The 27,939-nt window shown below is 41.5% G+C and overlaps 1 protein-coding gene across 2 annotated transcripts in view; it reads right to left on the bottom strand.

Annotated features, from left to right (window-relative positions):
* Positions 1-27,939, bottom strand: part of trpm4a (transient receptor potential cation channel, subfamily M, member 4a) — a 48,737-nt gene that overhangs the window by 10,142 nt on the left and 10,656 nt on the right. For both annotated transcript variants that reach the window (XM_067477276.1, XM_067477277.1), the window contains exons 5-22: positions 27,436-27,605; positions 25,986-26,163; positions 25,022-25,086; positions 24,564-24,794; positions 22,759-22,861; positions 21,453-21,571; positions 19,759-20,061; positions 14,359-14,460; positions 14,078-14,206; positions 13,799-13,928; positions 11,615-11,760; positions 10,501-10,613; positions 9,906-10,028; positions 9,783-9,820; positions 6,812-7,044; positions 6,548-6,657; positions 6,268-6,400; positions 3,516-3,690 (exon numbers count right to left, since the gene is read on the bottom strand). In XM_067477276.1, the coding sequence (XP_067333377.1) occupies positions 3,516-3,690; positions 6,268-6,400; positions 6,548-6,657; positions 6,812-7,044; positions 9,783-9,820; positions 9,906-10,028; positions 10,501-10,613; positions 11,615-11,760; positions 13,799-13,928; positions 14,078-14,206; positions 14,359-14,460; positions 19,759-20,061; positions 21,453-21,571; positions 22,759-22,861; positions 24,564-24,794; positions 25,022-25,086; positions 25,986-26,163; positions 27,436-27,605 (2,601 nt within the window). The remainder of the gene's footprint in view (positions 1-3,515; positions 3,691-6,267; positions 6,401-6,547; positions 6,658-6,811; positions 7,045-9,782; positions 9,821-9,905; positions 10,029-10,500; positions 10,614-11,614; positions 11,761-13,798; positions 13,929-14,077; positions 14,207-14,358; positions 14,461-19,758; positions 20,062-21,452; positions 21,572-22,758; positions 22,862-24,563; positions 24,795-25,021; positions 25,087-25,985; positions 26,164-27,435; positions 27,606-27,939) is intronic.

Below are 27,939 nucleotides of genomic sequence, written 5' to 3'. Positions count from 1 at the left end.
GGAGATACAGCATAAGGTGAAGGTAGAGGTGGCAAAGGCCAAACAAAGAGCATATGAGGACTTGTATGTTAGGTTGGACACTAAAGAGGGAGATGGTGGATTTGTACAGGTTGGCCAGACAAAGAGATAGAGATGGGAAGAATGTGCAGCAGGTTAGTGTGATTAAAGATAACGATGGAAATGTATTGACAGGTGCCAGAAGTGTGATGGGAAGATGGAAGGAGAACTTTGAAGAGTTGATCAATGAGGAAAATGGAAGGGAACAAAGAGTAGAAGAGGTGACTGGTGTGGAGCATGAATTAGTAAGAGTGAAGTGAGGAGGACGTTGAAGAGGATGAAGAGTGGAAAGGCAGTTGGTCCTGATGACATAGCTGTGGAGGTATGGAAGTGGCTAGGAGATTAGGCAAAAGAGTTTCTGAGTAGTTTGTTTAACAAGATCTTGGAGAGTGAGAGGATGCTGAGGACTGGAGGAGAAGTGTACCGGTGCTTATTTTTAAGAACAAGGGAGATGAGCAGAGCTGTGGCAACTACAGAGGAATAAAGCTGATGAGCCAAACAATGAAGTTGTGGGAAAGAGTAGTGGAAGCTCGGCTAAGGGCAGAGGTGAGTATTTGTGAGCAGCAATATGGTTTCATGCCTAGAAAGAGTCCAACAGATGCAGTATTTGCTTTGAGGACGCTGATGGAGAAGTACACAGAAGGTCATAGGGAGTTGTATTGTGTCTTCGTAGATTTAGAGAAAGCGTATGACAGGGTGCAGAGAGAGGAGCTGTGGTATTGTATGAGGACGTCTGGAGCGGAAGAGAAGTATGTTAGAGTGGTGCAGGACATGTATGAGAGCTGTAAGACAGTGGTGAGGTGATGTAGGTGTGACAGAGGAGTTCAAGGTGGAGGAGGGTCTACATCAAGTATCGGCTCTGAGCCCCTTCTTGTTTTCTCTGGTGATGGACAGACTGACAGATGAGGTTAGACAGGAATCTCCATGGACTATAATGTTTGCAGATGACATTGTGAGGAGGAAAATCTAGAGGTGGAGGTCTGCTGTGGAAAACAGAGGAATGAAGCTTAGCTGCAGTAAGACAGAATACATGTGTGTAAATCAGAGGAACCCAGGTGGAACAGTGAGGTAACACTGAGCAGAGGTGAAGAAGGTTAAGTTAAGTACTTAGGGTAAACGGTTCAGAGCAACGGAGAGTGTGGAAAAGAGTGAAGCGGTGTGTGCAAGCAGGTTGGGACGGGTGGAGAAAGGTGTCAGGTGTGTTGTGTGATAAAAGAGCATCAGCGAGAATGAAAGGAAAGATGTTCAAGATGGTGGTGAGACCAGAGATGTTGTTCGGCTTAGAGACAGTGGCACTGAAGAAAAGACAGGAGGCAGAGCTGGAGGTAGAAGAGCTTAAGATGTTGAGGTTCTATTTGGGAGTGACAAGGGTGGACAGGATCAGGAATAAGGACATCAGAGGGACAGCTCATGTTAGATGTTTTGGAGATAAAGTCAGAGAGGACAGATTGAGGTGGTTTTGACATGTTCAGAGGAGAAACTGTGAATATATCGGTAGAAGGATGCTGAGGTTGGAGCTGCCAGGCAGGAGGTCTAGAGGAAGAGCAAAGAGGAGATTTATGGATGTAGTGAGAGACGACATGAAGTTAGTTGGTGTTAGAGAATAGGATGCAGAGGACAGCGTTAGATGGAGGCACACGATTCGCTGTGGCGACTCCTGAAAGGGAGCAGCTAAAAGGAAAAGAAGAAGAAGAAGAAGAGTCTCTCTAATGTAAAGATAGGCAATTACAGAAATTTCAGAAAAATGTTCCTTAATGTAAAACTGTAAAGATCAATTTACCATTTTGAATATATAATATCAACAAAAGATTCAGAAAATCAGGAGGAAGCAAGGTAAACGGCCAGAGGTGAAAACTGGATGCGTGGAATCTTTGGGCCCTCACTGTATTAAAAACAAGCAGGATTCTGCACTGGACACTTCCAGAAATCCCTGTCTGTCTTTTTTTTTTTTTTTTTTGACTTATCCTGTGAGTTCAGGGTCACCACAGTGGATCATTGTCCTCATGTTGTTTAAGGAGAGTTTTTACGCAGGATGCCCTTTCTGACGCAACACTCCCCAATTTCTACCAGGCTTAGACTGGCACTGCACAGCTAAGGATAGGACTGGGCTGTTGGGCGTTCAGTGTCTTGCCCCAGGGACACTTCGAACATATAGCTAGGACAGGGGATTGAACCACTGACCCTGTGGTCCGTGGACAACTGCTTGTACCAACTGAGCTACAGCCATGCAATCCAGAAACCTTAAAGCTGTATAATGCAAAGAAGAAGCCATAAGTGAACAAAATCCAGAAACACATTCATGTTCTCTAGGCCAAACTAATTTAAAAAAATTTGAGGCAAAATGGAAAACTGGTCTGTGATCAGATGATCGAAATTTGAAATTCTTTATGTAAACATGGACGTCATGTCCTGTGAACTAAAGAGTAGAGGGACCACCCAGCTTGTTATCAGCAGGAAGTTCAAAAGCCTGCATCTCTGATGGTATGGGGTGCAATAGTGCCTATGTGGTGGGCAGCTTACACATCTGGAAAGACCATGAATGCTGAAAAGTACATAGAGGTTTTAGAGCAACATATGCTCCCATCCAGACGACGTCTCTTTCAGGGAAGAAATTGCATTTTTCAGCAAGACAATAGTAAACCACATTCTGCATCCATCACAACAGCAGGGATTCGCAGGAGAAGACTCCGGGTGCTAACCTGGTCTGCCTGCAAAACAGACCTTTCAACCATATTTCTATTGTTATTTGACACATCATAAAATGAAAAATCTGGCAACAGAGGCTCAGGACTGTTTGTCTCTTTCAGGAAAACCCTGAAAGAGACAAAAGTGGGACAACATTCCTCTCCTAAAACTCCAGCAACTGGTCTCCTTACTTCCCACATGTTTATAGACCGTTGTTAAAATAAGAAGGGAAGCTACACAATGGTAAAAATCATCATGTTCCAACTTTTCTGAGATGTGTTGCTGGCATCAAATTAAATATGAACTATATTTTCCATGAAATGGAAAATTTTCTCTCTCTCTTTCTCTCTGTCTCTGTGTCTCTCTCTGTTTCTCTGTCTCTCTCTGTCTCTCTCTCTGTCTCTCTCTCTGTCTGTCTCTGTCTCTGTGTCTCTGTCTCTCTCTCTCTCTGTGTTTCTCTCTGTCTCTGTCTCTCTCTCTGTCTCTGTCTCTCTCTCTCTCTCTGCTTCTCTCTGTCTGTCTCTGTCTCTGTGTCTGTTTCTCTGTCTCTGTGTTTCTCTCTCTCTCTGTTTCTCTCTGTGTCTCTGTCTCTCTGTCTCTGTCTGTCTCTCTGTCTGTCTCTCATATGTTCTATTGTGAACAAAATATGGATTATATAAATTATTAATTATAAATTAATAATAATGAATAATAAATTATTGCATTCTGTTTTTATTGACATTGTACACATCCACCTTTATAGGAATTGGGGTTGTAGATGCTGAGCCACTCACCATCCATTTCATGTATGGGGATTTGTCCAAAAATGTGCATGTAAGGTCTGTAGAAAACCCTGCGGAATATCCAAAGAGGTCGGGGATCGTACAGGTAAAGAAGTGCCTGATTGGCCACTCCATAGGCCAGGAGCCACACAGCCAGGAAAAAAAGGAAGAAAAAAACATCCTTCATCTGAAGGAAACAAAGAGGGGGATCAGACATTGTTGATTTGTCAGGATCTTACCTGGTTTGTGATCAGGATTGGTTTTACTTCATGTTCTGTTTTACTTCAGTCGTTACTGTGTGTGTGTTTTCCTGCCCTCTCGTGGACTGATTTTCAGTTTGACTTTGTTAATAAAAAACCCTCAATCACTATAAAATCTCGCTGGTTCCTGTTCCTGGACCAGCCAACACCGCGTCTGATTCCTGTTCCTGGGCCGGCTGCTTCCTGTTCCTTGGCCGGCTAACGACCGTCTGGTTCCCGCTCCTGGTTCGGCTGACACCCGTCTGGTTCCCGCTCCTGGTTCGGCTGACACCCGTCTGGTTCCCGCTCCTGGTTCGGCTGACAGCCGACTGGTTCCCGCTCCTGTTCCGGGGTCGGCCAATGTCTCACTTGTTATTATCCTTACTCCTGGGTCAGCCGACGCGCTCCCTATCCCTGGTCCTGCTCCTGTTCCTGGGTTGGTTGAAGCCTGACCAATTCCTGAATCTGTCTCTGGGCTGGTCAACGTCCATCCTGTTCCTACACTAGCCACTACACACTAGCCTGGTTTTGGTCTTATCTATCGGGACGAACCTTCAAGGTATCCTGGCAGGGGCTGGTGATCAACTCAACAGCTCCTGCTTACGTCAACTCATTCATTCAGGTCTAAAATTCATCCCGTCTGCTGCAGTCTGTCCATGTGGCAGTCTGTATATGGTGGTCCCAGCACCACACAGAAGACATCAAGGAAATCTCCTCACCTCAATAATCCCACAATGATACAGAGTGCTATGCAGAATGGTATCTGTGTGTGGTACAATTGTCTATGTTCAGCCTAAAGTTCAACTTCACAAAATCTAACATATATAAACAGTTGTCAAACAGAATTTATTAAAAGAATATTGTCTCTTCTTCATAACATTACAACAGACTCTTCATTTCTTGCCATTTTATAGAGAGTTTAGAACACATTTAACAATTCCTTTGTTGTTCAGTCTGTCAAACTGCTGAATAAGCAATTGGGGTTCTAAGTAGGCTTGGGTGGTCCAACCCAGCCAGTTTAAGCTATGATGATAGTGGAGGGATAGATGGATTGAGAACCCTCTTCCGTCCATCCAGTAGACTTTCAGAGACTCATAGTATCGATTAAAGGAACTGTTCTGCTGGAACATGGTGGCCTAACACCTTACTAAGACACTTATATATATTTGTTTGTCTTTTAATTTGTCATCAACTCAATGTTCAGGGAGTCTTACCCAGATTTTGCATCTCTACTGTAAGATCACACCTGGCCCTGCAACTCATTACAGCACTTACTGGGATAAAAGGTGTGGCTGCAGGAAAGTAGCAAATCGCTTTGCGAGTCCCTTCTCCATTTCCCAGGTTATCTGCCCACCTGCATTCCATCATTGTCAACCCTGTTCCACATGGATCTACCTTCAATATTTTCAGACTCAAGTCAGTGAGGGAACGCCAACATGCTAGCTTGCCTTTGATTAACAGTGAATTATACTTGTTTTATTTGTCTGGTATTCTCACTGTTACTTCCTGGAGGATGTTTCTGTGTACCTGCTCTGTGCATCTGCCATCTTGTTCCAAGAAGCTTACGCTAATCAATTCAATTCAACTTTATATAGCACAAATTCCCAACTCATCTCAAGACACTTTACATAATAAAGTCAAGACTATAAAGATAGAGAAAACTTTCTGTTCTTTTTAGTTACTTGACTTAATGAATTGAAGCTTTTGCTCTACTGAGTTGTTTTGTTTTCTCTTTATTGTTCCCTTTTTGCACTGCCAGTCAAACAGGCTCTGTGTAGAAATGGTACATGGTCTGCACTTATATAACACTTTTTTCTACCTATTGGTACTCAAAAGCACTTTATACTGCTTCTCATCCACCCATTCACACACTGATGGGGGAGCTGCTATGCAGCTGGCCAACACTCAATGTAGGACCAAGTAAGTTGGGCTTCAGTGTCTTGCTTCGAAATGTGACTGGAGTAGGTGGGGATTGAACCAACAACTGGCTCTACCTTCCTGCGCCACAGTCGCCCATACTGCCCCTGCCTGCTGAGGATGAGGTGTGTTCACACAATCATCAGCTAGAAAATCCCAATTCTCTTCCCTGTTCTTAGATGAGGGCTGGGCTCGGTGGGGGAGAGGGTTCTAAATGTATGGACTTTATAGTTAAATATGTGAAATTATTTCTATTTGTTTTTAGTGGTTTCAGGGTGTATAAAAAGTGTCGTTATGGTTAAACTTTCATTCTTGGTGTGAGTTTACTTAAACTAAACTCACTAGTTAAATCTTAAATGTCAGCACAGAGATGTGGCTGGCACCTGGAAGCAAGAGTTCAATCAGTCAAGTCAAACTCTTGATGGTAATGGTAATCCATTAACCATGGCCATGTCAGACATTAAGATCATATTGGGGCATCCCACACACATTATAAAGCTACAGTACAGAGCCTATTTCTTAATACAAAGTGTTGAATTATTATTACCTAAAAGGAAACTTTCTTTCTGACAATTGTTTCGTTTTGACTGTTTTGTGAGTGCACTCACCATTTTGCCAACAATGATAATCTTGGGCCCAAGCTGTTTGTTGACGGCAAAGATATGGATCAGACGTAGTGTAAACACCAGGAAATCTATGGCCATCACAGCTCTGCCAAACTCAAAAGTCACAGGAAACATTCTGAAAAGCGAAACAGAAGTCAGTAATTGGTCGTATGTTCTGTAAGGCACAGTATTACTTGAGTGAGGAGAAATCAATTGACTTGCATTTCAACATTGCCTTGGTCTCTCATTGCAAATCCTCCTATCGGTGTGTCCCAACACTCACCTGCAGATCACACCTACAATGAAGAGTGTGATGGCTGTGATGTCACACTTGTTCCACACATCTTTGATGTAGTTACTCATCATCTGCAAAAAGGTGCTGCCCACAAACGTCTGTCAGCCAACCACAAAGGGAGAGACAACATTTAGTATGAGCAATGATACTCTTTGCTACATCTCTTATTTCATAGAAAATTGTTTTTTTTTTTTTAAACTTAGAAAAGTAAAAAAGGGTGTGCATATGCTAGTGCCTTCTGTATCTACCAACCTGTCTAACCTCCTCACAGGCTAAAGTGAAAACCCAGAAGTAGAGTACAAACTCTAGAGTGGAGGGGCCATTAGGGGGCGGGGGCTTGAAGTTCACCAACAGAACGTAGGCAAACAGGCAGAGGAAGAGGAAGTACATCAGCACATTGCCCAGGAATGATGTGACGGGGGCATACCAGAACTTCCTCCACTGTAACACTGCATATGATCTCTTGGGTGTAGAGTGCAAGGAGCCTAAAGTCAAATGAAAACACCAATGATTTATAGACATCAACCACAAGTCATATACATTCCATTAATACACTGAACTTAGTGGTAACGTTTTTAAAGCTACAAACAGCCTTAGTAACTTCAGCTGCATGTTACTGTTGGTGACACTATCATCTACTAGTAGGTTGTCTACGAGTAGACTCAGGGGATCGTCTCTGAAAGCTTGTTCCTTCCTGTTCTTTTTCTGACAAGCGGTTCAAACTTTCATTAGATATTTGCTCTTATTTGTAGTGGACTAAAAATCAAAGTAGCCATAATTAAAACTACTTAAGAAAAGTACAGGTACATGAAAAATGCACTTAAATACAGTAACAAAAAGTACTGTACTTGTGCTTCATTACTCTCCACCCCTGCTCAGTGTTACTAATATATTCTATCTAGACTGCTCAAGGAAGTTTTACCCTTAATAGATACATTCGTATTAGATATCAACCTATTTTTAGAAACAGGCTATGTACCACAGTCCTCAAGTAGCTGAAATTAAACCACTACTAGTCACCAACAAACTTCTCTTGGCCTCAGATAATGGCCTATTCTCTATAATTGTTCTGAGTGCTGCATTCGATACCATTGATCACAACATTTTATTACAGAGACTGGAACATGAAATTGGGATTCAAGGAACTGCACTAGGTTGGTTTAAACCTTATCTGATAAATTTCAATTTTTTCATGTCAATGATTATTCCTCCATGCATACAAAGGTTAGTTATGGAGTTCCATAAGTCCTAACGGACAGTTCCAAAGCATTGGTCCTAACGTTCTTTGTTAGGACCAATACTTTTTTCTTTATTTGAGTCTCCTTTTACATTATTAGAAAATGCTCCATACATTTCCATTGCTATGCTGATAATACCCAGCTTTATGGTAAATGGTAAATGTTCTGCACTTATAAAGCGCTTTTCTACCTATTGGCACTCAAAGCACTTTACACTGCTTCTTATTCCCAATCACCCATTCGCACTCACAATCACACACACACACACACACAACGATGGTGGAGCTGCTATGCAGCTGGCAAACGCTCACCGGGAGCAACTTAGTTGGGGTTCAGTGTCTTGCTCAAGGACACTTCGACATGTGGAAGATTGGTGTGAGCAACTGTGAGATTGGTGGACAACCGCTCTACCTTTCTGCGGCACAGTTGCCCCTATCTATATCTGTCTATGGAACCAGAACCTGGCCTCCAGTACTAATGCAAGGAAACTTGGAGTTCTTTTTGACCAGGATTTGTCCTTTAACTCACATATAAAACAAATCTCTAGAACAGCCTTCTTCCACCTACGGAACATTGCCAAAATTAGGAGCATCCCGTCTCTTCTCCTGTGGAACCAGCTCCCAATTCAGATTCGGGAAGCAGACACCTTCTGTACTTTTAAGTCTAGGCTTAAAACATTCCTCTTTGATGGAGCTTAGTTATATTCATGCTGGTATAGGCTTAGACTGCTAGGAGACCCACCCCTGGATGCACTTAGGTCCTTTTCTCCTCTTGACCCTCTCTCCTCTCCCCCCACAATTGTCACCACTGTATGACAGTAATTTTGTGTTTTTTCCTGTAGTTGTCTTTCTCCTTCTGTCTCCCCCGGCTTTGGAGCTGTGTGTTTTCCAGTGCTCAGCTACTGCTCCTATCAATCTGCCCGATTTTTTGTTGCACGTTTCTTTTCTCTCCACTTTCCACTCACCCCAACTGTTCAAGGCAAATGGCCGCCCACCCTGAGCCTGGTGCTGCTGGAGGTTTCTTCCGTTAAAGGAAGTTTTTCTTCTCCACTGTTGCCTAGGGCTTGCTCAAGGGAATTGTTGGGTTCTCTCTATACATCTTTATAGTCTTGACTTTATTCTGTAAAGTGCCTTTAGATGACTGTGTTGTGAATTGGCACTATATAAATAGGGTTTAATTGAATTGAATTAATATGAACAGTCTATTAAAATGCTCATGTGAGAAGACAAAGGTGTTTTTTGTGCACACAGGCAAACAATCAGACCGCAATCTTCCCTAATATTACAAACCCACCACACCCTGCCCCTTCTATCCCAAAGTCCTTAACATTGAAGCTTCCCAGAAGCCACTTCTCCAAATGAAGCTTTATACTTCATCAGTGTCATCACATTTTAGGACTGATACACAGCTCGACATGGAGTTTCACTTTCCACTGCCCCGAGCAATGACACGCTTCGACGCCACAGTGTTCAGTTTACCATCACTAATGAATTGTCGTTTTTAGTAGACAAATGGCTGTAGCTCAGTTGGTGAAGGCAGTCGTCCACGGGCCACAGGGTGAGTGGTTCGATCCCCGGCCCTGGCTATATGTCGAAGTGTCCCTGGGCAAGACACTTGACCCCTAACAACCCATTCCCCTCCCTAGCTGTGCAGTGCAGGTCCAACCCCGGTAGAAATTGAGGAGGGTTGCGTCAGGAAGGGTATCCAGCGTAAAAACTGTGCCAAATCAACATGCGGACGATGATCCGCTGTGGCGACCCTGAACTCACGGGATAAACCGAAAGGACCAAAAAAAAAAGTAGACAAATGTTTATAAACATTCCTGAGGCAAAAAGTCTGACCTGATCTGAAAAAACCTGATAATCATCATTACATTGTTCCCATGCTGACCCCTGTCTATCACAACTTTAACACTTCTACAGTAGATGGCATTTATGTTGTGGCTGATTGTTTCAAGTACCAATAGCTACACAGTCCAAACCCACCTGTTGTTTTTGTTGGAGCCTCTTCAGGTTCTTCGTCACTGGAACACAGCACAGAGCATTTATTAAGCCTAAAAAAATCCATCAGACAACACTAATCTGATTTATTTGTATACTTGTATTTACCTTTGTAAAACATCATTAAGGACAATGGCCATGTCATCCTTCTTGGTGCATTCATTCCCATCCAGACCTTCAGTGTCTTTGCCCTGATTTTTCTCCACCAACTTAATCTCCTCTTCACGATCCCTGTAACATGAACAAACCCAACCCATAAAATATTAGAGTCAAACAGCAGAAAGAGTAAAAGTAAAAGCTGGTTCCTGTCTTTCTTACTTTTTGTTATTGTGTTGTAATGTATGTCATGTATGTTCTACTCTTCAGTCAAATCAGTGTTTCTGGTTACACAACAGAACAGATTCAAGCTTTTGACTCAAGGTTAAAATCATCATCTCTCTTTTTGGATTTTGGACAATTATCAATATAACATTGCATCTTCACAAAGGTGTGTCCTAATTATTTTCAAGGTGATCTGTTGAAATCTATTTTCTGTAGGACTGTATTCAACAGAATCGGATCCTAATTTTCACCAACAAGTTAATACATTAATCAGACAATCAACACATGAATGGAATCATACTTGCTACAAGCAAAACGCACACCATGACAAACAAACAAACAAACAAAAAAAACAACAACACAAGAATCATTTAACACTGACCTGAAGGTGATAAGGTTTGTGTAGACGAGGGGGGGCAGAAAGAAGGCGAGGACAAGTTTCCAGACCTTGGTGTTCCTCTCCATTTCACCCCACCAGATCTGAGAGAGCAGAGTCTACAGCAGAAGGAAGCACTTTCACCACAACAATTCATTAAAAAGTGGTACAAAGCAACTAAATGAAAGGTTTGATAATTAAGTATTTAAGTAAGTAAGTAATGTACTTATACTGAATTCAGGCTTTCCACATTAGATTAGTAAGCTAATTATTTACTTTATTTACTTGAAAGCATAGATGCATGATTGTGTTTCACATTTTTGCACTGAGCTGTTACATTTTTAAATGAAGCACATGTATTATCAATTTGGGGAATACACCCATCAGCCACAGCAATGCCTCTCTGACCCCTTGAGGCATGGACTCCACAAAACATCTGAAGTCATCCTCTGCTACCTGGCAACAACACGTCGACAGCACACCCTTTAAGTCCTGGCGCCATCTTTCCCCCAGGTAAACACTACACACTGTCCTATTGATGCTGTCATGGTTTGCAGGAATTATTTATTGGATTTTGAATGTGTAATGTATGACTGTATACCTCATGACTGTATACCTAAATCTATCATCTTTGTAGTCTCCCTATGTGTTTCTGTACATTTCCACATTTGGTCTCTGTAAAACAGAGCCCATGTGATCCACACTTACAGGTGTGGTCGTTTTCCCCATGGAGAAGACCACCTTTTCTTACCCGTCTCTGTCTAGGCACCCTGCTCCTCAGCCCATCTCCATCCTATTCTCACTAACAACTTCTTGAAACTTAACCCTGTTGTGCACTTCTAACACTTTTATGCCCTTTGTGGAGCCTTTCAGGGACAGGGTTCAGAATGGGCACTAACCATCTCCAGCTACACAACAAACTGTGATGCACTTTGTGGTCTGACATCTGTTGATCATATTCAACATTTCAGTTTATAGTTCTCCTAGTTCACCAAAGGCTCATTAACCTGTTAGTGGTTTTAATGTTGTGGCTGACTAGCTTTCCTCAGTTTGAGTGCTACAGTCAGGTTTACTTGGCTTTCATGCTTAAGCCATCAGGGTTTATAATTAGCACCTCTACCTGAACACCACTATGGCTGAAGAACAGGCGGGCATCAGCAGCAGTGGCCATCTGAAGACATGTAGCTTCGCCCCACACTCCAGACTTCCTTATAAGGAGTGTGAAGCCATGAGTTTCGCTGCTCTTGTGACACTCACCGAATACATCTAACATGCAAAAAAAAAAAAAAAAAAAAAACACAGAATGGTCAGATTTTTTAAAATAACTCTTAAAGATAAAAATTGCTTTCCCACATTGCAGGGAAACAGGTTCCAGCTTTTATCAAGTAGGTTTAGAGCCTTTTGATGTATTTATTAAAGACAGTAGAGACATGACCCAGACTTTCTATGAAATCTATTCTAGAAACTCTATTTAGTAAAGCGGTTCCATGTTGTATACACAAACCAGACTGTATTTATAGAGGTTCCATCTCCACTGACTCAATATAAACAAGTGAAAGAAATTTGCTATGATGACCTATTTTTGGGCAGCAGGATGGTGGAGTGGTTAGCACTGCTGCCTCACAGCTGGAAGGTCCCCATTTCAAATCCCTGCCTGTGTAGAGTTGTGTGCATGTTCTCCTCCTGCTTGCATTGGTTTCCTCTGTGTACTCCAGTTTCTTCCCATAGTCCAAGGACATGCATGTTAGGTTAACTAGTTATTGTGAATTGGTTTCTGGTTGTGTATGTCTCTCTGTGTAACCCTGAGATTGACTAGAACCCTGTCCAGGGTTGACCCCACTCCATGACTGCTGGGATAGCTTGTGGGATAACTAGTTAAAGATGATGAATGGCATTCTCCATTTTGCTGATGTGTTTCTTCTCTCCTGTGTTTATGACATAAAGGGGACGTGCTTACAGTGAACAACTAAACTAAACAACCCAAAAAAAAAAAAAACTGTGTGCAAACAGAAGCTTGGATACGGGAATTCAAAGATGCACACTAGCTGATTACACAAAAGCCAGGGTAACAATAAATCAGGAGGGCCAATGCATGAACAATAAAGCATATGAATAAATTAAACAAACAACATGTGGGAAAAAAAAAAAAAACATAAACCAAATCTCAGACCAAAAGTTCAGAAAACAGTCCAAAAACAGGAGCAGGCAGAAACTAGGAAGCTCAGAGTTCACAGGGGAAAGAGAAGGATCTGGCAGGGAATGACTCTTGCAGGGAGTTTAAATAGACAGGGGCACAGGTCCAAACAATCAGGGATGATGAGAAGTGAATTTGCTTCAGTGAACTATGGCAACAGGAAATGAAACCAAGTGTCGAGGCCATCTTGCTTGTGTCCGATGGTCCAACCATTATTGACTCCAGAGATCATTGTATGATGAACACAGAACATTTATTGTATTCCACGTTTCTCAACTTAGCTCATAACGGACTAATTCTACAACACACATTTACAAATACATTCACGAATCTATTCCATCAAACAAGTTTCACAAAGTGGTTCCTGAATCCGTTTCTTATATCTATTCCACAGAACACTGTAAACCGTGTGCCTATACAGCTACACACTGAGCCTTTCACTTCTACCTTGCTGCAATCCCCACTACCTTGAAGTCAGTTCCTCTGCTTCAGTTACTGTCTTATAATCCACGTCTATTGCTTTTAATAGTTGAGGTGAACTGAACTCTCTTGTAACAAAACCATTGTTATGCATTCTTTCCTTGACAACTGGTACAACAAATTTAAAAAGGTAAATTACAAAGGCAAACTATAAGGCAAACACCAAAGCCATATGATGCCTTTAATTACATCACCAGTACACTTATGCTTCTTAATCTAATCTTCAATAAACAACATAACAAAACAGAGGAAACCCTGTTGGCTCATTCACCAAGGGACTAACACCCAAGAACAGGAAGTAGAGCTGAATGAGAATGAGAACGACTAGCAGTGAGAGACGGGGAGAGTGCAGGTATAGGAATTGACGGGGAACTGGGTTTCAGAGTGGGATTCATGACATCATCACTATGTTGTAATAGTTTTTAAAAATATCTAGCTCATGAGGACTATTTTAAGCTCTATTATATAATAATTAAAAGACATATTTTAGCTCATTGAGTGAAAGTTGTGTGCACATGTATGATCTGGTTGAGACATTCTTTGCTCCGAGCTGATGTTCAGTACAATGTCTGATCAGAGGAGCATATAGCTGGGGCTCCAGGGAACAGAACAGCATGAGGAGTGACTCACCGTGTGCCAGCTTCTCAAACTTCCTTGCCTGTTCCTTCATGTCCAGCTTGTTCTCAGTATCATTCGTATGTTTAGAAAGCTCCCTCAGTAATTTACATCCTCCCAGAGCGCTTAGCACTGACTCCGCGGCCTAACAAGCAAACACAGTAATACAGGCACACTGATACAGAGGAGTTCAAACCAAACATGATGAACAATGGCAGCTTTGGACCTTAGCCTTAAATTCCCTGAATTAAAATGCCTTCACTGAGAATGTGGAATGCTACAGGTGGTTCTCACCATCTCCCAGAAGTAAGTAGCCATTTCCTTGCGATTCTGCAGGACAGCCCAGATGAAGAGGTTTTCCCATGGTGAGGGGCAGGGTTGGTCCCGGTAATTACACTTCCTCAGCAGCATCTTATTAATGTACTGAATGTAAGACAATACATGTAAGACATGGAAGTCACCAATAAGGGAGTAGGATCAGAGCAAATATTATCTCGGTTACTGCTGACAACTATCCATGATCACATAAAGTGAATGTAGCAGCAGCTAAAACCACCGCCTCCCTACTCACTGACCTTGTGAGTCCTCCTTGTGCTGTTACTGTGTCTGAGGCCCAGAGGTTCATAATAGAAAGGCTTACAGACATCACCCAATAGGTCTGACAGCAGGTGGGATACCTGCAGTGAAACCACACATTTTACTAGTACTGCATACAGAGAGAGAATGCCTTCATGCAGAAAACAGAGCAACACAAGCATTTTGAAGGATTTTGTGTAATAAAAGTACATTCTGTGTGAGTATGTTAACATCAGCAAATAGAGGATGGAGGGGAAAAGTCAAAATTTCAATGTGTTTTATTAATGAAGGTAAACCAATTAGATCTTGGTGGACAAAAGTCTCATTAAAGTGATACTTTCTGAATTTCATTACATTCTATTTGAAAAATGTGCACTTAAATGAACTGATTAGAATATGAGTCTTGACAGACATGGTGGAGACATACAAGCCCAAATTTAAAAAAATGTAATGATTTTAATTAATGTAGCGGAAAGATTGTTATTAAGTGCTCACGTCTCAAATTGGAGACCAACCGTGTTTTTTTTGTGGGAAGGTCCGATGTCTTGCCACCCCAACCACCTCCCTATGAGGACTTTCAACTTTATATATAGCATCATTACTTTAGGTATTTGACACTCTGGAGTTTGTGTTTTACAGTGCATCCAGAATGTAGTCCCAGCAGTTTGCTTTTTCCACATTTTGGTATGTTACAGCCTTATTCCAAAATGGATTAAATCCATTATTTTCCTCAAAATTCACAGAGGACATTCACAGAGTTGTCCTGTAGCCACTCCTTTGTTATCTTGGCTGGGTGCTTAGGGTTGTTGTCCTGTTGAAAGCTGAAACATCCCCCCAGTCTGAAGTCCAGAGTGCTCTGGAACAAGTTTTCATCAAGGATGTCTTTGTACATTGCTGCATTCATCTTTCCCTCAATCCTGACTAGTCTCCCAGGTTCCTGCCACTGAAAACCTCCCCACAGCATGATCCTGCCACCACCATGCTTTTCTATAGGGATGTATTGGCCAGGTGGTGAGCGGTGCTTTGCTTCCTCCAGACATTACAATTGGCAATCAGGCTAAAGAGTTCTTTGTTTCATCAGAGTGTCCTTCAGGTGGGCTGTCACGTGCTTTTTACTGAGGATTGGTTTCCATCTGGCCACTGTGCTATACAGGCCTAAATGGTGGAGTGCTGCAGAGAAGGTTGCTCTTCTGGAAGGTTCTCTCTACACAGAAACGCTGGAGCTCTTTCAGAGTGACCATCAGGTTCTTGGTTATCTCCTCGACTAATGCCCTTCTCTCTTGATCGCTCAGTTTGGCTGGCCGGCCAGCTCTAGAAAGAGTCCTGGTGGTTCCAAACTTCTTCCATTTACAGATGATAAATGTGCTCAATGAACTGTGCTCATTGGGACCTTCAATGCTGCACAAATTGTTCAGTACCCTTCCCCAGATCTGTGCCTTGATACAATCCTGTCTCAGAGGTCTACCGATAATTCATTGGGCTTCATGGCTTGGTTTGTGCTCCGACATACACTGTTAACTGTGAGAGCCAGAGAAGCAGGCCTGGTAATGAGTCTGTGGACCATCGCTGTGGTGAATCTCTAATCCCTGATTTGAAAAGAAATCCGAATTCCTCTTTAATGGCATAAGATCAAAACTCCAAAATCCAGGTGACACACAACACGCTAGTGCAATAGTCTCTTAGCTCTGGGCTCCATAATTTCCTTTCATGACCTTAACTTGGTTAATAACATTGACATACATGAGAATCCTTTAATGAACATATGTTTGGTGTAACTGGAGAAGTCCTTGATACAGGTAACCATGGGATACCTAAACATGTGGTTGAACTCCATGTGGACTAGTAAGCAGTTAATCGCATGGCTTGGTAAAAACAGACATGACATCTTATAATGGTGTGGTTACAAAGGCTAGTGATAATCTTGATTCCTCGTGGGCAGAAAACAGTAATCCTTAGTCATTCATTAGGTCGGCAGAATCCATGGGAAACGGTTACTCACAAAACCAGAGTGGCAGGAAGAGTCAGGATAATAAATGTAGTGAGGTCCGAACCGTAGATAGCAATGATGAACTTGATGAGGGCTGAAAAGTCATGGTTGAAATGAAGACAATCTGGGAGGGAACTGTGGCAAAAGCTTGGTTTAAATAGTCAAGGGAACAAGTATAACAAATTAGGAGTGGTGATAAATGTAAAGTCGCTAAACACGTTAGGCAGGATGTGGAAACGGGGGAATACAAAATAGGAGACCGAGACAGGAAGTGAAACCACAGGGCAACAGATCAATTTTGAGTGTAATGGCAAAGGCTGTTAATACTTGTATAGATGTGATACTTTTACTTTCAGCTGTTCCCTTTCAGGGGTCCCCAACCTAAGCATCCTTCTACCTTGAACTCCTCTGCCACACCTACAGCACCTCACCACTGTCTTACAGCTCTCATACATGTCCTGCACCACTCTAACATATTTCTCTGCCGCTCCAGACGTCCTCATACAATACCACAGCTCCTCTCTCTGCACCCTGTCATACGCTTTCTCTAAATCTACGAAGACACAATACAACTCCCTATGACCTTCTCTGTATTTCTCCATCAGCATCCTCAAAGCAAATACTGCATCTGTTGGACTCTTTCTAGGCATGAAACCATATTGCTGCTCACAAATGTTCACCTCTGCCCTTAGCCGAGCTTCCACTACTCTTTCCCACAACTTCATTGTTTGGCTCATCAGCTTTATTCCTCTGTAGTTGCCACAGCTCTGCTCATCTCCCTTATTCTCCGGAATTGGCACCAGTACACTTCTCCTCCAGTCCTCAGCATCCTCTCACTCTCCAAGATCTTGTTAAATAAACAAGTCACAAACTCTACAGCCACCTCTCCTAGACACTTCCATACCTCCACAGGTTTGTCATCAGGACCAACTGCCTTTCCGCTCTTCATCCTCTTCAACACCCTCCTCACTTCACTCTTACTAAGCTTTGCTACTTCCTGCTCCACACCAGTCACCTCTTCTACTCTTTATTCCTGTTCATTTTCCTCATTAAACTCTAAAGTTCTCCTTCCATCTTCCCATCACACTTCTGGCACCTATCAATACATTTCCATCCTTATCTTTAATTACCTTAACCTGCTACACATCCTTGTCCGATCAACCTGTAAAACTCCACCTCTCCCTCCCTACAGTCCAACTTAGCATACAAGTCCTTACTGTATATGCTCTTTGTTAGCCTCTACATTCACCTTACACTGCATGTTCATGTACTCCTGTCTACTGTCTTCAGTCCTTTCAATGTCTTACTTCTTCTTAGCTAACCTCTTCTTCTGCATACACTCCTGAACTTCTTCTGGCTCTGCTAGACTCTGGGCGACTGTGGCGCAGCAAGGTAGAGCGGTTGTCCACCAATCTCACAGTTGTTGGTTCAATCCCCGGCTCCTCTGGTTACATGTCGAAGTGTCCTTGAGCAAGACACTGAACCCCAACTTAGTTGCTCCCGGTGAGTGTTGGCCAGCTGCATAGCAGCTCCCCCATCGGTGTATGAATGTGTGTGTGATTGTGAGTGTGAATGGGTGAATAGGAAGCAGTGTAAAGCGCTTTGAGTGCCAATAGGTAGAAAAGCGCTATATAAGTGCAGACCATTTACCATTTAGACAACACAGGATGGTGGTGTCCACTAACAATACTTTGCAGTCACTGATCTCATATGCTTTCAGATTACAACGTCGACACAAAATGTAATCCACCTGACTGTCACAGCACCCGCTCTCCCATCCTCCACTTCCCTCCTTCTCTCTCTCTCTCTCTCTCTCCCCTCCTTCCTTCTCTCTTTGTTTCCCCCAGTGCACCTGGACTGCGGCGGTGGCCACACCTGCATGCAACCATCTGCCCTAATGACAGCAGCTCATATACCGGTCTCCTTCACACCACAAGTCACCAGATCGCCTCAGTATCCTCCATGGTACTCGAGTGCTCTAGGCTCTTTAAAACCAACCAGTATAGTTTTACTAACCTGCTCTCTTTGACTGCCTGCCCCCAGAACCTCCGGCCGCCCTGCTGTGTCCAGCAACTTCTCTTCGACTCCTCGTCTCCACGGCACCTAATCTCATGTTCACCATTCGTCTTTCTCCCGCGACTCCCCCCTGCACCGGGTCTCAAGATACTTTGATCAGGCTCTCCTTCCCTGGACATCGCTCTCCGCCAGCGCCCACCTTTCCCACGTTTCTATCCGTGCTACCTACCCCCTAATAAACCATTCTAACCTTCCTAACAACCTGGTTACGTCTCTCTTTCTGGGTCCACTAATATTGATAGCACTTCGTAAGTGTGACACTAGCTGCTTCTACCTCCACTCTTACATGTCACCCTATGTTCCTGCCTCTTCTGGAACGAGATAATCACACATTCATTTCCATCCTTTTTGCAAACTTTTGTAGTTGTAATTATTTCTATTTTTGGATTCCTAATAAATTTGCAAAGAATTTTAACAAAATTATTCCATGTTGTCATTATGGGGTATTGTTTGTATAATTTTGAGGAAAATAATGAACCTGATCAATTCTGTGACTGTATGCTGTAAGATAAAAATGTGGAAGTTAAGAGCTGGGAAAACTTTCTGGATGCACTAACAGCCCTTGACTAACAATGTGCTGTGTTGCCACCATTCTGCTTCTGGGAATACTCAGAGCCTCAGTAAGGGTTTTATATACTTATTTTCATCTATGCCTTACCACAAAATGTTATTGTGGACAGTGGCAAATTCAGGCTTCCTGAGAGGCAAAGAATAGGTAATGGGCACCCGATACATTCATTGGGCCCCCATCCGTACAAAACAACCATGTTTGATAAAAAGACCACATCCAGTTTCTAAAGTCCTCAGTAAGGTAGAAAACATGTTGGAATGTTTTTGTTTTTTTTGTCCAAAACTGCAAAAATTCTACAGAATTGAGGAGGACGTGATGGGTTTTAAAGTGAACCTCCCCTCCCCTCCTCCCCCTGGTCTAATTTTAACACCGTTAATGCTTTTTAAAGTGTAATGCTAAGGCTCTTTTTTATGTATTTGCATTTATATATATATTATTTTCCAGAAAAAAAGGAATACATCATGTGAGACTGATAACTATGGGGACAGCTTTAAAGGCCCTTTATTGCATTACGTTGCTGTAAGAGCACCTTAGAGGATGCTTTTTTGATATGTTAAGCTGCCCCCCAGGCCCTCCAGGACTGTGGAGGTCCACACAGCAACTTTGTCTCTGTGTCTTTGTATCCTGCAACCTCAGTTTTACCTCTGTTTTTGACTGTTTTACTTAATTTTCAAAAACACTTTTAAAAATGTATTTTAACATTAAAATGTGTAACTAGTTAAAGGATCTAAAAACTTAAAGTGTGTGTTCGCCTGTTCCCCTCACCTCATACAGACTGAGATTCATTGCTGAGCCAGGCTCAGTTAGTGCACTCTGGCTACTCTTCAGAGGTACTGTCACTTCGTCTTTCACACTGGGCTGGGATCCTGCCACATGCTGCCTCTCCATCAGACGCTTCTGGAGTAGATTGTAGGCCAACGAGCTGTCAGACAGTGAATTGTACAAGGTCTCTAGGCGTCGGTATGTCAGGTAGTCCAGGATATTCAGGCCATTCTCACAAAAGAGACGCACAAACTGGGGCTTGTCATTGATCAGTGCATCGGTCATGGAGTCTTCAAGGTCCTCATACTGAAAATAGTATGACATCACCAGTATTATTCAATTACACACATGCAGGAATACATTTCTAACCATTGCACCTAGCCCAGTTTGTACTGTACATTTGAAATGCACTGAGAAAGAAAACAGCACAATACTGAGGTTGTGTAGGTGACAGGAAAGACAGCAGAACTGGATATTTAGCTTTAATTATTTTTGTAACTTTTGTAAAATCTATTATCTATGAGCATGTGAACGGTTTTGCATAAGAAACACATTGTGAGGAGAACTTCGGGAATTTAAAAATGCCTTTGACCAGGCAGCATGCACCTAATGAATAATGCTCTGCATTATGCGAAGACTTGAAACAAAGACTTTTAGTGATTTATAGGTATGATTTATAATAAAGACTTAGAGTAGAGTATCTCAGCATCTGCTACATCATTTTTTAAATACCTTTCTCTAATAAGTTGTTAAACCTTATGAAAGAGCAACACTGGATTGAGTATATTTTTACAGGTTTCTAGCTAAAAATCCACTGGAATTAGATTACCCCCCAAAAAATCCAAGCAAATATATTTTTTATCTTCAGCTACTTCTCCATGTAAATAACCATTAACACTTAATGTGAATTATAGGACTAAATTCAGTATACATGGTTTAATTAACATTTAAGCCTGTCATATGTTATTTTAAAGTATGTACACAACTCACTGTGGTATGAGCCTGACTTTATTGTCATTTAGCACATATACATATTGCACATACTACATGTTACAATGAAATTCTTTCGGATTAAATGCAGAGAAAGGTGTGTCCCTCCAACCCCTCCCCCTTGGGGTTGGCACTGAGTGTCTCACTCGGGGAAACACCTGGTGGGTAGGCTGGGATTTGATACCAATGACTTCTGCATCCCATCCTGCTGTTCTATCTATTGAGCTACCAGGTCACTAAAGGATTTAATAGTTTGCTCTTAATTCTCATTAAAGCTTATAATACAGCTGATGAGGACAGGTGTAGGATTTATAGTCTGCTTTTGTGCATTAGAACTAATTATCAATTTGTGGATCAGCATTGTCAATAATCAACTGGAGCTGCCCAACCCTTGTTTCCCCAGCCATCCTGCCACTGCAAGGATTATTATTATTTTACTTTTATTAAATCATCATTCTGATGCATGTGGCAGCATGCTTGACTGCATCAACACCAGTACACTGTAGGTCTTTGTATAGTGCTTTAAATTGATTCTTAAATGCATTACACTAATATAGGCCATTTATTAATTATATAATTTATATCATTTTAAATTCACCACTCCACAAAAAGCAAACCTTATTTTTTTGCTCATTACTGATAAGACTCAGCAAGCATTGTACACTGTGAGGTGTAGGGATGGTACTTTACTTTCTATGTACTCTGACCTTCCACTGTATGTCTCCATTGAAGAGCTCAGATTTGGCGATGTCCACTCGGTTCCAGGCCACAGCCAGTTTCAGCTCTTCAATGCATTCACTGGCATCACTGGATAAATGTTTACTAGCTTAACACACACACACGCAAAGCAAAATTTACATCAACTGGATGAATATAGCTGTGTTTAAAACAAGACATTAAAGGTTTTTTTTACATTTTCTTAGATAAAACAATTTCAAATTAGGGATGTCCTGATCCACATTTCCCCAGTACCTACATTTTAGTACTCACTGATACCAAGTTGTCATGATCCGATACTCCTGTCACACTTCCTCCCATTTTGTGATCCCTTTCCCCCCCACTTCCTGTTCCTAGTCCTGTTCTTTAGCTTTACCGTTCGTTATCCCTTTTTATCGTTTGCACCTGTTCCCCTCAGTATTTAGGTCCAGCCTTCCCCACAGTTTCCTGCCAGAGCCTCAACATCTCACCAATGCTCTGAACTCTTGGTTTACCTGATCGTAGCAATCCTGACTCTTGTGTATTGGACTCTGTTTTGCAGCAACTTTTGTTCTGAGGTTTGGTGTTTTTTTTCCTGTTTATTAGTTTCCCTAGTCTTTCCCTGTGTGTTAATTCTGACTTTATGTTTTATGTTTCTCATCTGTGTCTTATTTTGTTTGATGTGATTCTGTTTATTAGTTTCCTTAGTCTTTCTTTACCTTCCTGTTAGGAGCGATTTCTGTTTTCTCATTTAATTCCTTCCAATAAACTCTTGTCAGTTCAGTCCCTCTCTGTCTCTGCCCTCATCCCAACTTTGATACAAGTACTGTAACAAATACTAAATAGTTTTAATAAAAAGTGAACTTCAGGTAATGTTCTAGTTGTGGTCAGTTACAAATATTAAATATTATTTAAGAATTCTTGAGAAACATGAACATGACTGTTAGTAACTAGATCTTAAGACTTTAGCAGAGCAGTTTGCATTCAGCTTTACTTTTGTCCTCATCAACTATCTTAAAACAGCTCTAAACCGGAGACATTTAACACCTGGATAACTAGGTATTGGGCAACGTGTTTTATAAGTTTTACGATTAAGAGTACAAGTACACAATGTGCAAATGGACATTCCAAATTAAAATTCCTCACAGCTACTCAAGCTTGATACAAAAGGAGCAAAACACCAGAGCACATTGAGCTAGTACCAATGTTCTATCATCAGAAAATAGAAAAATAGCAAAGTGTATAAAAAGTTTTAATAAGATGAAAAATTTATTTAGTGCAAAGGTGCATACAGAGTAAATGAACTTATTTCCTCACCTTTAACAAGAGCTTTGAGGAGAACTGTGTCGAAATCATCAGAACCATCCTGTTCCCCGTTGAAAACAGTGATGAGCTCTTTGCTGTGATATATACTCAGAGCCTAGTGAAAGCAAATGAACAAATATTTGGAAATGATCACAGAAATTTGCAGGTTTCATCTTTTTCATGCCTCCCATTGAGAATAGTACGGTTATTACAGAATTTTCAACATAAAAATCTTTAATCATCAAACATAAATATTTTACTAAAAAAAAAAAAAATACTTGGAGTTTTGGACTTTGGCCATTTGTATACAGAGATGCTGTATTGGCCCTTCTTTACGTTACCTTTAACTACAGTATTTACAATGCTCTAATGGTGTTCCATTGTAGATTTGACACAGGTGCCAAACAGTGACAATGTGCCAAAAAAGATTGTTGGCTGAAAACTTATTACTGCCCACAGGAGGTGTTTAGTGTATAGCAAATAATATCAGAATCACCAGCTTGAATGGCTGTGAAAGGGCTTTACTGCTTGCAGTACTGCAAGACAAGATCTTCAGTTTGAAAAAATTGATCATCCCAAAATGAGAGTAATTGGGGCTGCCATGTGACTAAATTAAGTTTTTATGGTTGAGGTGAGGTTCAGGTGTTCTAATCTCCCGCTCAGTTCTTATAATTCTGCCCACAAAACCCTTGGTAAACATAGCACAGTGTTTTACCACAGTATAGTGTATTTCTACACTGTCGTTAAACTGTATTTTACTTGCAGTGTGTAAGGTTTATTACAGGGATCTGTGCTAAAGTTAAGTGGTGTACGGTCCTGGCCATATGTGTTGTTCTTTTGTTGTTCTTATAGGTGCCCTGCCTGATTGGCCGGATTTGGGGGGTAGTACCGGAAGCTGATTGGTCCATCCTACACTTCCTGGAGTTTGAAAAGTACGGTTCCCAACAGCCAGCCGGGCTTTTCTGCTTTTCTGCTTTTTTGCTTAACCTTGTTAAGCATTTTTGAATTGTTAGGCTTTGTGCCATGGTTTTGTATAGATATTGTATATTTTGTAAATAGTATTGAATCTGTAGGGGTGAACTGCCATTTTCTTTTGATTGTTTTCTCTTGTTTTCACATTACGGAGTTAGGGTTAGCGACTGTCTTTTGGTTTGTTTATTTCTAGAGGCTAGCGAGCACTTTCATTGAGAAATAGCTTATTTTTTTATTATGTTGGCCTTGGTTCACCCTGAGTTATAGTGTCATGTTTGTTTGACACTTTCTTTCATTTAAAATAAATATACTGCTGGAACATCTAGATCCTGGATTTTGGTTTGGGGACCGGAAAGGGAACAGCCTCATTTATCTTTCCATTTTGCTCCCCTACCCCCTAGACAGGGCCATAACAGTGGTCATTTCCTGTTGGTGCTCCTTTACATTTAAGGCAGCTCTTTCTGTGAAGCAGGCTTAGGAAGTAGCAGTAAGGAACCTTTATCACTTAGGGTGGTGGACAACATGAACTCTGATGGACATAAAGTTGGGAAAGCTGATCTGGGTTTTGGGGGGGTGGATTAATTAGTTGCAATATGCAACTTCAGCACTAGATGCCAATAACTCTTACAGACAGCACCTTTAAGTAGACCATCTAAGACAGACACACACACGGGTGATTCTTGGCCAGCTGCATCGCAGGTCCCTCATTGGTTTGATTGCTAGTGTGAATGGCTGAATAAAAAGCAGTGTAAAGCCCTTTGAGTGTCAATAGGTAGAAAAGCGCTACATTAGTGCAGACCATTTACACACACACTCAGAGAATCCCACTTGCCTGTCTGACTTACCCTGTCCACCACTTTCTCCACCTCAGTTGCAGCTGCAGCTGGAAAGTGTTTCCGAAACACAACCCAAGCCCTGTCTCGGTGCTCTGTGCTGACACTCTGACTGTTCTCCACCTCTGCTGCAGGAGAGATGGAGGAGAGATCTTCCAGCAGCTCACCAATAAAGTCTGCAGCTGGACCAGAACCAGAAAGGACCAACCAGGGTGTACCTTTTTTCAGAGAGTCATCTAATCTCTGAGCCAGGGAATATGTAGAAAAAGTAATTAACAGGCCATTTTTATTGATCTGGTATTTAATCAGGGAGTGTCTCTTTAATAGGATGTTAACTGAAAAGCTTTAAATTACAAGTCACAAAAAGAAGATGCAATAGAAAAATTACAAACCATAGCTAAACAGTTTGGTGAACTACAAGAACATAGTACAATGAGTGAGTGTGAGAATGGATTTGATATTTTCCTTACCCACAGCATTTTGGCATCTCCTGAGATAAGCATGCACAGCACTGGGATTTCAATACTGCCACTACCTGGTGTTGGAGATAAGAAGATAGAGGAGAAACAAAGGTGAAGTCTCTCACAATCTGGAACTCTGTGCTGCAACTGAATACGACAGGGAGAATTCTAAAGATTGAATTAACAAAGAAATTAACCTGGTGTAACAATTATTATTATAAGAGGACAAACAGAGGACAAACCGTTGCACTGTATGAGTCAATGTGAACATATTGTTGGACACCCTAAAGACACAGAGCAGTGGCAACTGGACTTGTTTGAGGTTCTTAAATGTGGAACAACAAAGAGGCCGGATCTCCCTCCTTTTCTCAGCCTTTCAGTCTTTTGTAGATTTTGTAATCAAGTTTTATGAATATGGCTGCAAATGGACTTAGTTAAAATGCTGCTCCAAGCACCTGCGCATATGTGCGGGACAGAGTGTAGTGGGATTGTGCTGCTGGCTGCTGCTTATTTCTTGGGGTGTATATGAACAGTGTTTTTTACAGTGACAAAGCTGCTGGTGCGCATTGCCGATTTCACTGATCTAAACTGACAAACTGGATCTTTTGTCACATATTTAGTTCATATAAATGGCTGCAAGGTGTCTATAAATGGTGAAATAAAACTAGATTAAAACAGCAGAATAGAAAAAAAAACATCTTCCGTTCTAATGAACTGGTTTAGAGTCCTAGGTATTTAACTTTTCTAGAGTGAATCATTATGCCACCATCATGACCATCATGTATGTTGATACTGTTGGAGTATGTGTCAAAGTGTGAAGGTTAAACCATCTGGGAATGGATACTCTATCATAAGTGGTCTATTGCCACTGAGCAGCACTTTTGGGTAAAGTGAAGGAGAATCTAGACAGACACTGAACCATTTGTCTCCATTTGTTCAACACACTAACAATTTTTTATACTGTATGTCTCACCCCGAATGCCAGTGCGCTGATGGGAAATGTAGTCCTCCAGACTACCACAAAAGGACCTCTCTGCACCTTTGTGACCAACACTTCCATCATCCACCAGCAGGAAAGCCTGGCAGTTGTTGTCCAGGCAGCACAGCTCCTGCGATGTGTTCTGGACGTGGTAACGAGCCGGGAAGCTTCCCTTCAACACAAAAGTCAGTGTGAGTGACTTCGTTCTGTCTGAAACCCTCTGACAGGGTGGCAGAGTGAATGAAGATGACCGGTGCATTTACTTAAGTACTTGCACTTGAGTACTCTCTTTGTTATTGTGCTAAACAATGCAGTTCAGAGCCCATTTTTACAAATTGTCTCAGAATCTCTTCCAAAAAACTGCTCTGAAATTTAAGTTTGCCCTCAAACCCAATCATATAGGGTAGTAATTGAAATATCTCCCTAGGAAATGGGACACACGTTTAAGATCACTATACGTCAGAGTCAAATAGGCAATCTGGTTTTGTGAGGAGTCCCCAGTAAAAGCCATATAGACTGTAAAAACACCGACATTTGTAATCCACACATGCTGACGTTACTGGTTACAATCACAGTACAAAACCTTTAGCAGCAAACAACTTGACTTTTCCTCTGTCCACATGCACTTTGAGTGGAGAGACACGATAAGTGTGAGAACATGAGACTTTCTTGCACTAACGCTAATTTTGTTAGTTAATTTTAGTTCCCTAAAAGCCTTTTTTGATATCAGCTGAACAGGAAGGAGTGATTTATTTTGTTCTATTTTATTTCACAACAAAAAAAAATATTAAACTGAGGTAATTGTGTGGTTACTATCATTTTTTACAGGCAATTTAACATAAATACTGACATTTATTCATAACCCTGTACTTTTTTAGCCCATTGGCTTTTCCCGTTCAGTTCAGGGTCGCCAGTTAAAAAATAAGATAAAGAAATAAGACAAAAATAACATCTATTCATAATATCTCTATATAATGGAAAAAATGTTCTTTAAATCACAACAGAATTTGCGAGATTGTGTAATTTACATTATAACAAATAAAAATGTTATAAAACAGAAGCAGAATAGTCAGAATAGTCATTGACCATTATCTTGGCTGGGTGTTCACATATACAGATGAAAAGGCTCGGCCAGCGACAGTTGCTATTAATTGTAATGAGATTTGGCTTTTTAGCCCTCAACCTATGACATATTCAAAAGGAACCCAGCTAAGCTATATTGCAGGTTTAAAACAAGCTCAACTTTACACGTCTTAACACAGTGCAAGTAGCAGCTGGGCAGGAGCCAATGACAATCATGTGCATTGAAATTGAAATTGTGAATAAAATGACGAAAAGCTGATCATTTCTCTTTTCTTTTTAACATGCTCTGACTGCGCACCCCCCCCCCCCCCCCCCCCCAGCTCAGGATGATTTCACGGGCTGATTACTGTATGGTGAGTACCTTGGCATTGACGAGCTGCGACCTGTTGTGCACCAGGCCCCACGGTACCAGTCCCACAGTAGTCACTTTCTTCTGTGGGAGAGCTGAAGCAGCGGCCACTTGATTCTTCACGGCCTCACTCACACAGTGGAACACGCCCTCCCTCAGTCCCCCCATCAAGATCCAGGCCCCTGTTTAAAAGACAGGAGAAATCAAAGGTAGGACACAGGTAAGCTTTTTGAAAAGGGTCAGCTACATTAAACTTCCATATAAAATACCATTAAAGCAATCTTTATGCATGCAGAGGCAAATTTCAATCACTCTGAGATTTTATAATGTTTCTGCAGATTATTAAGGAGTCAACTAATGACATCTTCCTCTTTTCATTCAGTATTGGTGCTATGGCCACAGCCTAAGTTTGTTTGGTAATGTTTTCACTTACCTTTTTCCTTAAGTTTAGTTTCGTGTTATTAAGTTTAAGTTGTATTAATTTAATTTGAAAATATGGGAAACATGTTTCTTTAG

Source organism: Channa argus, chromosome 15 (assembly GCF_033026475.1).
Source record: "Channa argus isolate prfri chromosome 15, Channa argus male v1.0, whole genome shotgun sequence".
Taxonomy (NCBI): Eukaryota; Metazoa; Chordata; class Actinopteri; order Anabantiformes; family Channidae; genus Channa; species Channa argus.
This window is presented reverse-complemented; position numbering and strand designations above follow the sequence as displayed.